The 13,583-nt window shown below is 45.1% G+C and overlaps 1 protein-coding gene across 1 annotated transcript; it reads right to left on the bottom strand.

Annotated features, from left to right (window-relative positions):
- Positions 1–5,019: 5,019 nt before the first annotated feature.
- Positions 5,020–13,024, bottom strand: SET (SET nuclear proto-oncogene). Its single transcript, XM_030000784.2, has 8 exons — positions 12,645–13,024; positions 11,166–11,223; positions 10,011–10,153; positions 9,166–9,269; positions 8,879–8,992; positions 7,164–7,334; positions 6,917–7,063; positions 5,020–5,923 (listed from the first exon to the last, which is right to left on the bottom strand). The coding sequence occupies exons 1-8, from the start codon at positions 12,715–12,717 to the stop codon at positions 5,900–5,902; spliced, it is 834 nt and encodes a 277-aa protein (XP_029856644.1). The 5' UTR covers positions 12,718–13,024; the 3' UTR covers positions 5,020–5,899.
- Positions 13,025–13,583: the final 559 nt, after the last annotated feature.

Raw genomic sequence — 13,583 nt, 5'->3', positions numbered from 1 at the left:
TCGATCAAGTGGTTTCCAATTTTAGTTCTCCAGATTGACTCGTAACTAGCGTTTGTTTGTAGGAGAACAAGCAAACTGCAACTCTCCTTTAGATAGGATGCTTCCCTGGAAAGGTCTCCAGTGCTGGTTTTTGACTAACTTTTTCTCTGCAGAACTGCCCCTCTGCATGTAGGATCTGGGGTTCAGCTGAATATTTGAGTGAAAAAATAACCCAAATGCACTGGCAAGGCTGGCAGTAATTCCCCAGCTATCATGAGTGAAAAAACACCATGCTGCTGTACTGCCATCGTGTCATGCAGAACTGATAGGCAGTATGTCATAGGCCCAGTGTTTAAAACAAGTGAAAAAGATACTTACTGCTTTCAGGTGGTAAAGACCACCACTTGTAAGATCCCTCCTTAGCAGTATTACATAATGTTATTATTGCACTAATACGCTTTTTCAGTCCTGGAGCAATGCACAACTTTTGAGTCAGAAGGCATCCAGAGGTGATAGTATTCCCACATACAAATTTAGAAATATACTAATAAACAGAAATGTTTTCCTTTTATTTAATTAGAACAGTTTTTCTAGCATAAGCATTTTGCAAGTGATCTGCAACTGAATAATTAGTAAAAGGAAATCACCAGAAAATTTAAAATTTAAATCTAGCTTAACTGAGTTGAATTAATAAAGCCTTAAACTTCTATAAAACCTTTGAACATGATCCTGTTGTTAATAAAGCAAGTGCATTAGATTAATATAAACCCTTCCGGGACCTGTTGCTATTTGTAACATGGTCCAGGCTCAGTTTAGTGTTTAAGGAATTACTTTAATTAGACTGTTCATTCAGTGGAAATACTGGAAAGGGGAAAGTCAAACTAGTAGGTGTGGATAGAGTTTCAGAGGAGCAGGGACACTACCGTACCTCCAGCGGACAAAGCCTGTCCCAGCAGACAGGGATCAGGGCTGCGTTTGGCTCGGTCAGCTGGAGAGGGGTTTGGTGGGAGCCCTCGGTGGCAGCGGAAGTTGGTTTGCCCACCGCTGCCCTTGGGGTTCATGTGAGGGCTCCCCCTTCTTTCCTTCAGGTCTCGTACCCTCCAGGTGAGGCAGGGGGAGGGCTGAGGGGTCAGTTCAGGGAGCCTGGGCAGCTGGAGCTGTTGGCCGAGGACCATCTGGCTGAACGAACTCCCCAGCCTGGACGGATGGGACTGGTCAGTGGCTGGCCTTCAGAGCGCGGGTGATCCCGGAGGGGAGAAGGATGCCTGCTCTGGTTTTGCGGGCCACCATATCCCCCCTGGTCGGAGATGTCCCTGGCTACCCAGCATCCCAGCTGGCCTCAGCCCATCCCACGGGCACGGTTCAGCTGTCCCCTGCAAATGCTGCGGATAGAGGGGGCCGGTGCGTGGGATCAGCAGTTCCTGCCCACTCGGCAACCTCTGTCCCACGGGAAGATGGGCGTCACAGCTGGGAGCACGACGTGCCTGTCCAGCCCTTCCAGGATCCCGCAGGGCACAACTCCTCCGGGTGCCGGGGACGCTCCCGGGCCCGGGCCAGCCCTCCAGGTGCGGCTCCTGCCTAGGTAGTGTCATCGCCGGGAAGGGGGAGCGTGTGACCAGCCCGGGGGGCGGGCGGGCTGCGGTTTCCGAACCGCGGCTCGGGGCGGTCCCGGGATCGAGCTGTGTGGTCTCTCTCGGGCACCTCCCAGAGCGAGTGCTGGGGGTTGAGGCATGCCCTGCCGTCGAACCGGCAGCCCCTGTCCTCCGCTAAACCCGAGGAGAAAGGATGTGTGCGGCAGCGGCTTGTAGACGAATTACGGCTCCAGGAAAGCCTCTCGCCCTTTTGCCTGAGGTTATACGAGCGCTAAAAGGTGGCGGGGGAGTGGGGGGGCGGAAAGCACAGGGGAAGGGTGTCCTCGCTTCCCGGAGCCCTCCGCCTTTCACCTTGGCCAGCTCTCCCGTTTTACACTCCTTCCCGGCCAGGGAATACCCCTCCCGGGTCGGCAGGCAGGAGCACCCAGAGGATAGAGCTGCTACAGCCCGTGTCGGGTGCTGCAGACATCCTCTCGGTAGCAGCGGGGCTGCCGCAGCTCCCGGGCGGCACAGTACCTCGGAGAGCCGGACCCAGCAGGCACGGCTGTGCCTGGGCACGTAGGAGTCCCACCGGCTCTGCTAAGGCTACTTAGCAGGCACCGGGAGTTACGTCTTACAGGACTCCCTCCACTAGAGTACATTCACTCAGAGAAGGTGATGATCAAGAGAAAAGTCTTAGAAGTTTCCATTTTTAATCCAGGAGAGGGAGGGCAAGAGATTAAGCATAAATCCGTTCCCTGGAAGAAGCAAGCATCTTGTTCCAGAGGCACTTGTGACCTCCTGTCACTCTTATCGCACTGGGCACCTGATATCCATAAAAGAGAAGCAAGCACTATCAACCTGACCCATGACAAACGATGCCAAGTTTAGGACTAATAACTGATTCTTTTGAAGAAGACTCTTAGAAATGGTAACATCAAGTAACAGTTAAATGTACTTTAATTCCTTCAAACAGAAGGATATCTTGAAGGTACATCAGAGAAATTATTTCATTGATTTCAGTCTCAAAAAAAAAAAAAAAAGCATGGCTTCAAAATTCAGGAACAGTATCCAATAAACAGAGTACTATCGTTATGCACCTGTTTTAGAGTGTGGTACAAAGAGAAGCTTACAAATTCAAATGAATGGCATAAATGACTGAGAAATCAATTCAGATAATGCTTGTTTACAGGGACAAAAACTATGGTGACAAGTATGAATAAGCACACAGATAATCTGTTTAAAAAAAACCCAAACCTTTCTAACTGTATTTACACACATGGATATGTTTGCTTTCCTTTGGCACTAGAAATTACAGACAAGATTCCATTTTATAGCAATTAAAATAAAAGTAACCTTTGAGTCATTTAAGTCATACAGCCCCAGCACAGTAGCTTCACCTTTATTAAATTGCTGTCAGCTCTATATTCTAACCCTAGAAATTCAGGCCACAAAGCCCAAATTCAGCTTCCACCTGTGACAAATTTCACTTGGCAGGATTAACTGGATATGAGGAGCTCAAGCATCAGTGGGGAATTAATGAGAGATACAGACAGATATTTAATAAGAGTGAATCTCCCATTCTTATCAGAGGTGGACATCTACCTTTAAATGCTCTTTATATGCATATACAAATTAAATCAAGTAAAAATGGACACCCATTACATATATTCAGCCAAATTAGACATGAAGTGAACAGTCAGAGCACATGATGGCCATCTGTAGTATTTCTTCAGTGTTGCAGAGAAATGTGTTAATCCCTATTCATTTCCATTGCTAGAAAAAAAAATAAATTAAGATTACACGTAACAAATATGGTTTATTCTTTTAGCACGTTAGTTTAGTCTTTAGCCGTTGCCAGGAGTAAACCCTTACGTTTCACAGGAAATTCAGTATTATCAGTACAGTAGCAAGAGTGTTTTGACACCCTATAAAATCCTAAGGAATGTGCAAGAAAAATCTCAGAAGAAGCATTTAATTACCCAGACTTCTCATTTCTTGTTCATGGTATTTGACTTTACAGAACCTGAAGATTTGATTACTTTTGAAACAGTTTTTATAGGTCTTCTGTTAGTAACCAACAGGGGTGTTACAACAATGGCACAATATTTTTCCCAAAGCATTAAAGACTAGGAAAATATTATTTTCTTTGAAGAACTACAATCAATTAGGACTACATAAAAATTAAGTAATGAGGCATCATGGCAAGTAATAGCAGATCGACCCTCTACCACAACAGGAAGCGGTTTTCAATCTTACAACAAAAAGGAACCAAGTGAAAAATAATCTAAAATTTATAGACTTCATAGGTTTTGTTCCTTCTCTCTCTAGATGGTAAGAAACTGTTACTAATTAACATTTTACTTTGCTCTGCAAGCAGGATCAGGGCAGAAGCTTTTGTTGAGATGGAATAAAATAAATGGTTGCCTTATTTTTGCATTGATCACACACAGACTGGACGTTGTATTGTCTCTGATAACTGGATTGAATCCAAGCTGGACCAGACACTTACAGAATGTTTCCCTCACACATGTTATTTGGGCGTGTCTCAAATAGAGATTAATCTTGTTCTGCTAAGTGTATTCTTAAGCATCAAAATAAGCTGAATTTGACTATAGCAAATTCCGTGAGGAAAAGGAATCAGAGAATATAACAGCAAGTCTTCCCAGAAGACAGTCTTTTCTACACATCCAAAGAGAACTAGCTGTTTGAATTTTAGATTAGCTGATACAACATTTTTTTAAATATTTCAAAAGCACAGCATGTTAAAACAACTTTCATTACACTTTGTGGAATACCAGTACCAACAACCTCTAAGTGAAACTGTAACAAGCTACTCAAATGCAGTCTCTTAAAATGAAAAAGAGTACAGTATTTCTAAAGCATATATACATGCTGCTACCAAGGAAAGAAAGCAGTGAAGTAGCAACTTTATACACGAGCTTCACTAAGAATCTTGCTCTTTGAAATAGCCCAAAAATTAGCTTGCACTTAACATTTATTTTCAACTGAAAAGACTTACAAAACCACCCAAATCTTATTATAAGACCCCTTGGTCTTTTTATTCTCAGCTTGCATGATATTTTCAAGCAAACTGATTTACTGGAGATACAGTACTGCAAGTTACTACTTAAAAAAAAGAAAAAATCTAAGAATCAAGTGATTTTTCTTTTTGCAAAACATGAATATAAACCTCTGTCTTCACACAAGGCATATGCACCTACAGCCCTGTCTTACAGAGTTAGGTAATTCTAGAAACAGAGTGTGCAGTAGTAACTACCAAATGAAACATTTTACAAGTACTGAAATAGTGGAAACTAAATGAACTGATTATCAGTCCACACAACCACAAGGTTGCATTGCACTACATAAATACTGACCAAATGCCCCCAAAAAATGCCAAGAAACTACAAGGAAGTTCAAAACAGGGTATTAAAACTGTTTCTTTCAGTGAAGACCAACCAGTCCCTTTGTGTACACATTTAGTTTTATTGTAACAAAGCAACTTGTACACTTTAACGTTTAAAACTGAGCATCTTTCTTTCCTTTCCAGTGAAACAAAAAAAAAAAAAAAAAAAAAAGAATTTAAAAATAAACAAGAACAAAATTACAATAGAGAATGTCAATTCCAAATAAGATCCTACAGGTTCTGCTGATTCTCCATCAAGTGGCAGGGCTCAAAGTCATCATTAGGAGAAGATTTTATTTTAAAAGTGTCATCTTAAACTGCAAGGATGTTTGTTAAACATCACAATTAAACATGCCAAAGGAGAAGAAGCCATGTTGTCAAAATGCCCACTTAACCCACCCAAACATCTGAAACCCACCCCGGCTGACCTTCTATAACCCCATTTTTTTTTAGTTTTTTCTTTTTTTTAAACAAGAGAAAGTAGACAGATACATGTTGGTAAATGCTAACTGTCCATATTCACATAGAGACACAGTGTAATCTCTGAGCCCAATATACAGAGAAAGAAGGAAAAAAGCTAGATTCTATGCACTACTACACAGGGGCCTAGCACTCTTCAGCTTCCAGCAGAGTGAAGGGAGCAGAAGGTTTTCTTTTTTCCCACAGAACATGGTGTGTTGATTCCATAAACAGTTTTTGTTTTGAGACAGAAAGGGATAAAAATGAACTTGAAACAGAAACCGGTAGATTCTTTTCCACTGTATTCTGCTCAAGGTATTTCCCCCAAAATAAATTGTGAACCATGGTGTAGAGGAGAGAAAAAGAGACCTCAAGAGAACAAGGCGACTGAGCACAAGAAAAAAAAGACAGCAACTTGCTCCCAGGGACTGGAGAAAAATTAAAAAGGTAAAAAGGGGGTTTGGAATCCATCAGTGTTCAATTAGTCATCTTCTCCTTCATCCTCCTGTTGAAAGATAAGCAACAATTAAAAAAAAATCTAATCACTAAACTTCAGATAGCACGAACTTTCAAATGCAATAACCAGAATTGTTTTACTACCCTACAGACTACAGCCCTACAGTGTTACTCATAGCATGCTATATGATGATCTCTCTTTCCCTCTTCCCTAAGGAGTACTAACACTTGCCATGAGTACCTGTCTACACAGAAATCAGTTAATAACTGGATGTCCCAATGAAAAAAACATCAGGTTTGAAAAACTACTGTAACTTAGAATCACTACAAACCTTGACATAAGTTTAACGTTTAGGAAGTGAAGGGGTCATCTTTTTTTCCCCTCTTTTTAAACTCTGAAAAGCAAAATGCTTCAACTTTCAGATGCTAAATTCTAGATTATATAATAGAGCCCAGTACTATGGTGCCCACAACAGCCCTCCTATCTCAATACAAGTAGTTTTTTGCTGCTGAAATTCAGACACACCACGCCCAATTACGAGAAACAAAGACATTCTAAACTTTGTTACCAACACCCTGAATGCTGTCGCTGGAATCCCACTTGCTACTAAAGGAAATTTCTACTTCCTGAACCCAAGAGAGTCTTAGCTAAGCTGGCCATAAGCAGAAATAACCCAACAGGTGGGAGGATGACAGAACTGGATGCATCAACAAAAGCTATTTACAAGTAAAGCCTTGTTAGAATGCTCACTAATAAGAATTTTGTTATGCTAATATCCTAGTTCTTCTAGAGCACCTCCCTCACTTATTTGCACTGTCTCTCATATACACAAACATACATATTACTACAGTGAAACCACTCCACAAGTTAAGATAGTAACAGTTCTGCTTCTCCCCTCCAAACACCTTGTCAGTGATTTTACAGAAAAGAACTATTTTACCTTTGTAACAATGGCTCAGTATTTTTATAAGATCACTCTTAGAAATTTCTTTTTATTCTCATACACCAGAGATGAAAGACATAAGGAGTAAGATTACTCACCTCTCCTTCCTCTCCCTCATCATCATCTTCATCTTCCTCCCCCTCATCTTCATCTCCTTCTTCATCAATATCCTCCAATCCTTCTTCCTCTTCATCATCATCATCATCCTCCTCTCCCTCCCCTTCTTCGTCATCCATATCAGGAACCTTAAAGACACATATGCAACATTAACTACAGTGATCAAATTCACTTTCACTTTCACAGTGCTATTATGAGTATGGATCAACAACTCAGTGCTATACTTACCAAGTAGTACTGTAATGGATTTGGCCAGATGTCATCCTTGATGACTTCTCCTAGTTCATCAGCCCCTGCATCAGAGTGGTCAGTGAACCAGGTAAAGAAGCTTTCTGGCTCTTCATGCTGCCTCTTCCTACTGGCTTTGTTCTGTGTCTGGCTTGAACGTTTTGTCAGATCCTGAAAAGAAAGTTAGGAAGTTCCCTAAAGAAGTGGTCTTTACATGGCCTTTTTTTTTTTTTTTTTAAATAAGCACCGTTTAGAAACGTACTTGTCTAAACAACCACAAGAAGTCACTTACTACACCCTCTTTCAGGGAGAAGTCTTTACGAAACATTTGGAACCCAAATGACTCACAAAAAAAGATACTGTGTTTCTCACAAACATGAGAAAACAGTAAAACCACCTGTTTCTTTTAATGACCTCCACTGAAATACTGAAAATTCACAGGATCTTGCATTTGATTTATGTTTCCCTATCACAGGGAAGCACAAGTGTGACAAATGTTTAATGACATACTGAACTTGAAAGATTTCACAATGGCTAAATGCTACTCTGAGAATAGCTGCAATTGCAGCTAAACACTACAACTACTACATACACACAATTTAAGAAACACTCAGTCTCCACACCTCTAAGCTCTTGTCTTTAACTTGAGATAAAGAACTGCCTAGTGTTCTTATCCTAAGATTTCCCACTTTGAAGTCTTCAGACCATTCTTTGTAGTAAGTGGAAAAAACCACACAAGCCGCTAAAACATATGGTCACAAGAACATACACAAATCCTGTATCTACCACCTTACCCCAGAAGTTTAATAAGTTTGCAACAATCTTTTTGCCAAGTCTGAAAAGGAAATTACTATCCGCTATTTAAATCCATTCTTTCTTTGATCATATGGTAACTCCAAACTTCTAGTATTTGTTTTCTTGATAGAATCACAACATTTATAGGTTTAGATGCTTTAATGAAGACTAATAACAGAATTTACGGTGATTTTGTGTTATGTTGTAAAGATCATTCAGCTAGTTTGCACTGGACTGTAACTTCTTGTACAAGAGGAAAAGTTCTAGTTCTCAATGAAAAAAAGATTTCTTCTCAGTCTGAGGGTAAGAAAACAAGCAGCAACTTAACTGCAACCCTCAGTTCTACTTTTAAATACTAATTTCAAAATCTTCAGGATAACATGAAAGTGCTCCCAACTTTTACAGAAACTAACTACAGCAAATTAATTACGTTTGAATGCTGTCTGGATGAAAGACATGCCCACATTATTGTGTGGCTGCAACTTCTCCAAAGATGTGGTGTCTGGAAATGAAGTTGGGGGGGATAAATCACACACCCCTATCAGACCCCCCAGAACCCTGCTGTCCTCAGAATTCCTAATTTAACAGTTATCTTAAGAAAACAACAAAACAGAGTCTAGATCCACTATAGAGACAAGCTAATGCACTTGTTACTCTCTCCATCTAGTCATACTTGTATTTTCACTGTTTTAATGGTGGTGCTCAACTGAGCAAGAGAATTCACTACAGATCTCCATGTACATGGGGTACTTCAAACCCTGCAAGATAGGCACGAGCTATGTATGTAGAGAAGTGGAAAGCAGGTTGAGTGGGGAAGGGAGGACAAAGCAGCTTCAATAAAAAAAAGTAAAAGGAACATCATGAAAGTGATGGTATCACATAGAGCAGCAATCATCTTGCCCAGATGCACAAATACATACCTTCCCAGATTTCCATTTGATCTCAGTTGATTTTGAAGATGGATCTCCACTTTCATTGAGGTGAAACTCTTTGGAGAGAACTTTATTTTCAAAGTATGGATTCTCATCAAAATACTGCAGTTGAAAGCAAAGAGTTAGAATCCAGATAATGTAAAGACACGTGGCAAGTCAAACGTGGTACTAAGTGGATAACTGAAGAGAATAAGTTACAAACTACAACCCAGTACGTGATCACATTTAAAAAAACCAGAAAAATCACAAGTGAAGGAATTATTTAAAGTACTTACAAAATCTATTCTGTAACCTGATTTGATGTCTTCAAATTCTGTCACCTCAACTCTGGTCAAATAATGCAGTGCTTCCTCATCTTCTTCTCCCAGCAGTGCAGATACTAAGACAGAATTAGGAATCCCACATTAACAAAGCTATGAAACGTGTATCATGCAGATGAAACACAGGAAATCGATAGCAAGTAAGATTTGAAGAGCAACACATCTGTCCAAGCCAACTTCTTGCGGCCCATTTTTTTCAAGTGACCAGCCAACAGACTTAGCATTTGTGTGATTTGCATTTGCTGAGGTGAAAACATTACTTTTGCTTGTTGTAGTTCAACATTAAGAAGCAGCAAAAGCTACCTGCATACATGCACCCTTCTGTCTGAAACCCATTTTCACACATATAGCTTGCCCAGTCTAAGCAGTCTACAAACTTGTTTTGTCCTCTCAGAAAGTCTATTGTCAAGAGTCCTAAGCAGCTCACTTCCAATAAAAAAAAAAACAACCACAAACCCAAACAAACTAGAATCCTTCCCCCCCCCCCCCGCTTTTTTTTTTTTTCTTTAAAGGGCCCAATTAACTAAGAAAAGTGGGAAACTTGTTGCTTAAAATGCAGAAAGAAAATCACCATGGGATTTTAGTGAATAAGATGTTCCTTTGGTCAACAACCACAAGAAATAAAAAGCTTATAAAATGCACTCTAGGACAAAAAGGGAGTGTTTGCATATGAAGCGGGCTTCTGTTTAAGCATATGCCCAGCAACAATTCTAGAAAACCCTCAGAGCTGCAAGACACTCACATAACAAGCAAGCAAACACTGAATTTACAGGAAAAAGAGAGGGCTATTAAGAATATACCTTGTGGGTGGTTGACAAATGTTGTTACCCAGAAATTTGGGATTTTGGCGATCAATTCTGACCTCTTCTGGAAGAATGGTTGGCGGAGTTTGTTGTATTTCTGTTCTACTTTCAAAATTTCCTCGCTGGCTTGTTCATTCAGTCTGTAATAGGAAGAGCCACATTAACCACAGGAGAGAGAACTGAAATTTAAAGACGCATCATCAGTAGTTAGCTAAAACCTGAATGGGTCTGATTAGACTAGTCTGCCATATTCAACAAATGACGTATCTCAAACAAGAAACTGAGGCCCAAACCTGTAACGACTATTAAGAAACACACTCCCAGAAACAATCTCACTGATCCTAATGAAACACACTGTACGTTTTGCAGCATTACATGAGGGACGGACCCTTATTTATGCAAAGCAAAGTCGTATTTTACCTCTTAAACATTTTGTTTGCAAAAGACCTCAAGATGGATAACACATAACACTATCACCTGCTCTTTATAACTTTTGGGCAGGCAAGCAAGCTACAGCAAAGCAATTTTGTATCCCACACAAGTAAAATCTGAAGACATAACGTTTAATTGGTTTTGTAAAAAGGTAGAGCCCTGATACTGCAACAGCTTCACATGGCCAGAGCCTCAATAGTCACCTGCAGTCTTTGCAGGACAGTGTGCATGGTGATCAGATCCAGGCAAATACCGACATAGAACCCACAGAGTGTTTTGGCACATGAAACTAATGTTTCAGTGACAGTTTCTACACATTATTCTACAAGCATGTGAATATATAGTGAAAAAAAAAAGTATAATAAAAGCTAACTTTTCAACCAAGTTTTTGGTTCTGCTTACTTTTGCAAAACTGCATACACATTAACATGAAAAAACAATACGAAATAAATTTCTATTATCAAAACTATTACAATTAATTAAAAATTTTAAACTCAAGTTCTACCCTTTTAATTATACACAGTTGAACAAGAAACCAGGATACTACTTGAAATTTTTTATCTTACACAAATACTTCTTACACCTCATCAAGTCAGAACACAACTATATCTGGGCAGAGTTTAAAAAGAGTGAGAACTAGTACCAAGTGCTTACTTTACTAAATATTTTTATTTTTAAAAGTTACATTTTAACTTCTGCTAAAACATTTTTAAAGTTTACCTGTCTATTTCATTCTGTACTTCATCAATGTGTTCAATTGCTTCCTGTTGCTCTTTTTCTGAAAAACAAATGAAAGCACATCAAAATCCCTTCATTTTCGAGTCTGACATCACCTGGGGTTTTTGCTTAAGACCTTTTCTAGTCATCTACTTTAGAATTACACAGATATTTCTGCTAAGTGTTACTAGGCCTTAAAGCTTCAGCTACTTCCCGGGTATACTATAGCTGAAGCGCCGAAAAGTTTGACGAAACGGCACTCAAAGCGAGTTTACCCCTAGAAATCACAGCTCGCATTCCCCTAAACAGTTTTACAAGTCAACTGAAATGGCAAGTCAATCATGGCAGATTAATAACAGTTTAATTAAAAAAGTTGTAAGCCATATCTGCTAAGACCAACACATTTGAAAGAACGTTTAATAATTTAGGGAGGACAGAAATATCAATAGAAAGAGCCTGACTGGGAACATGCCACCTTCTAAAAACCGCAAAGAACGTTCGAAAGGGCGGTTGCAAGCCGAAAAGACTCCCGAGTCGCCGTCTGGCAAGTATTTTCTCCTCGGAACTTCCCCTCGACAAAGCCTGGCAAAGGTCTCGGTTGCAGGACGACTGTTTACCTATCGCGCCGGGCGATGAATGAACGGCAGCGGGAAGTCGCCCGAGCAGTGCAGCACGCTCACTCCTCCCCCGGTAAGTTTCCCGCACGGCTCAGCCCGCGTTAGGGGACAGCTCTCCCCGCTCCCCAGCCCCGCGGGTGGACGCGCTGCCCCCCTCCCCACGCCGGGCACGGAAAAAGCACGTGTGTGACCGGAGCTCGCAGCGGGCGCAGCACCGCGGGGCGCGACGGCGCACTGGATGGAAGGAGAGCGCTTCGCCCTTCCCGCGGCGGCGGCCGGGAGGAAAGCCACGGCGCGGCGACCTTTAAAAATCCCGCAGCCGCCCCGATCGCACGTGGGGACGGCGCGGGCGGCTCCATCGCCGCGCCGCCCGAGCACCGCGTGGCTCCGCGGGCGGGCAGGCCCCGGCAGCGGCGGCCCAGCCGGCGCCGCTCCATCCCCGGCGCGGCGGGGCAGCACCACGCGGCCGCGGCGGCGCCGAGACCAGGAGGCGGCGAAGCATCATGGCGGCGGCGGCGGCGGCGGAGCACAATGAGGATCCGCGGATGCTGCTCCGGGAGGGCGGGGGGGGGGAGGCGGGGGGGGTCCCGCTGCTCCGCCAAGGCCGCAGCGCCCCCCGCCCGGCCCCGCCTGCGCCCGTGGGGAAGGAGGCCGGGCCGGGGAGCGGAGACAAAAGGGCGCTAACATGGCCTCCTCCTGCTGCTGCTGGGGCCTGCACATCCGCCCGGCCGACCCCGCGCTCTTCCCGCCTCCGGCCCGGCCGCGGCCCGTGTGGCTGGGGAAAATGGCGGTCGGTGCGGCGCGGTGCGAGGCGGAGGCCGCGGCGGCTGCCGCCATTCCCTTCCCGCCCCCGGCGCGGCCTCACCTGAGGTCTCGTCGGCCCCATCGTGGTTGGAGTTCAGCTCCTTCTTACTGACTTTGGCCGCCGGCGCCGACATGTTGGTGGCTGCGGAGCGGAGCGCGGAGGGAGGGGGGCTGTAACGGGACTGAGCGGAGGGGGGGGGGGCCGGGCACAGACTCCTCCTGCTGCTGCTGCTGCTGCTGCCGCTGGCTGCCACCGCCGCTCTGGCTCCCTCCGCCTCCGGGGCGCTCCGGCCTCCTCCGCCCGGACCTGGGGCTCCCGGATAACAGGGGGCGGCAGCGGCGCTCGCACTGCCTCACGCTCTCCACAGCCAGAATCACCACCACCGCCGCCTCCTCCTGCTGCTGCTGCTGGCGAGGGGCGGGCAGCGCGGCGCGCATGCGCAGCAACCCCCCCCCTCCGGGGCACGGGGGGGACGGCGGCCTCAGCGCGCAGGCGCACCAAGCCCCCCTCCGGGGCGCTGGGCAGCGGGCGGCGCAACGCGCAGGCGCGCTCCGCTCCCCTTCGCGAGAGAGGATGAGCGCACCGCTCTGCGCAGGCGCGGACACCGCCTCCTCGCCGCGGGCGGCCTGCGCGCAGCCGCAGAGAGGACGCTCGGCAGCCCCGCCCCCGCCGACCACCCCACGCTGGGCGCCCATTGGCCGCGCCTTGCGCCCTCGGAGGGAGCTGGGGGCGGGCCCTCGGCGCGGAGACACAGAGGACGGCGCGAGAGGCGGGAGAAGGGCGGGGGAGGGGGGGGGGGGGGGAAGGAGTAGGGCGGCGGCGCGCGCAGGTGTGCCTCTAGGGGGAGCGCGCATGCGCGTGCGCGCGCCGCGGCCGTTGCCTGGCGCACGTGGTCGCGCGCCCTGCCTGTGGGCGCCGCGCTCGAGGCTCGCGCGTCCCCTCACGGCCGCCCCCGCCCCTGTGTGGAGACCCGGTGGGTGACAGGGCCGATCCCGCTCC

This window comes from Aquila chrysaetos, chromosome 24 (genome assembly GCF_900496995.4).
Source record: "Aquila chrysaetos chrysaetos chromosome 24, bAquChr1.4, whole genome shotgun sequence".
Lineage (NCBI taxonomy): Eukaryota > Metazoa > Chordata > Aves > Accipitriformes > Accipitridae > Aquila > Aquila chrysaetos.
This window is presented reverse-complemented; position numbering and strand designations above follow the sequence as displayed.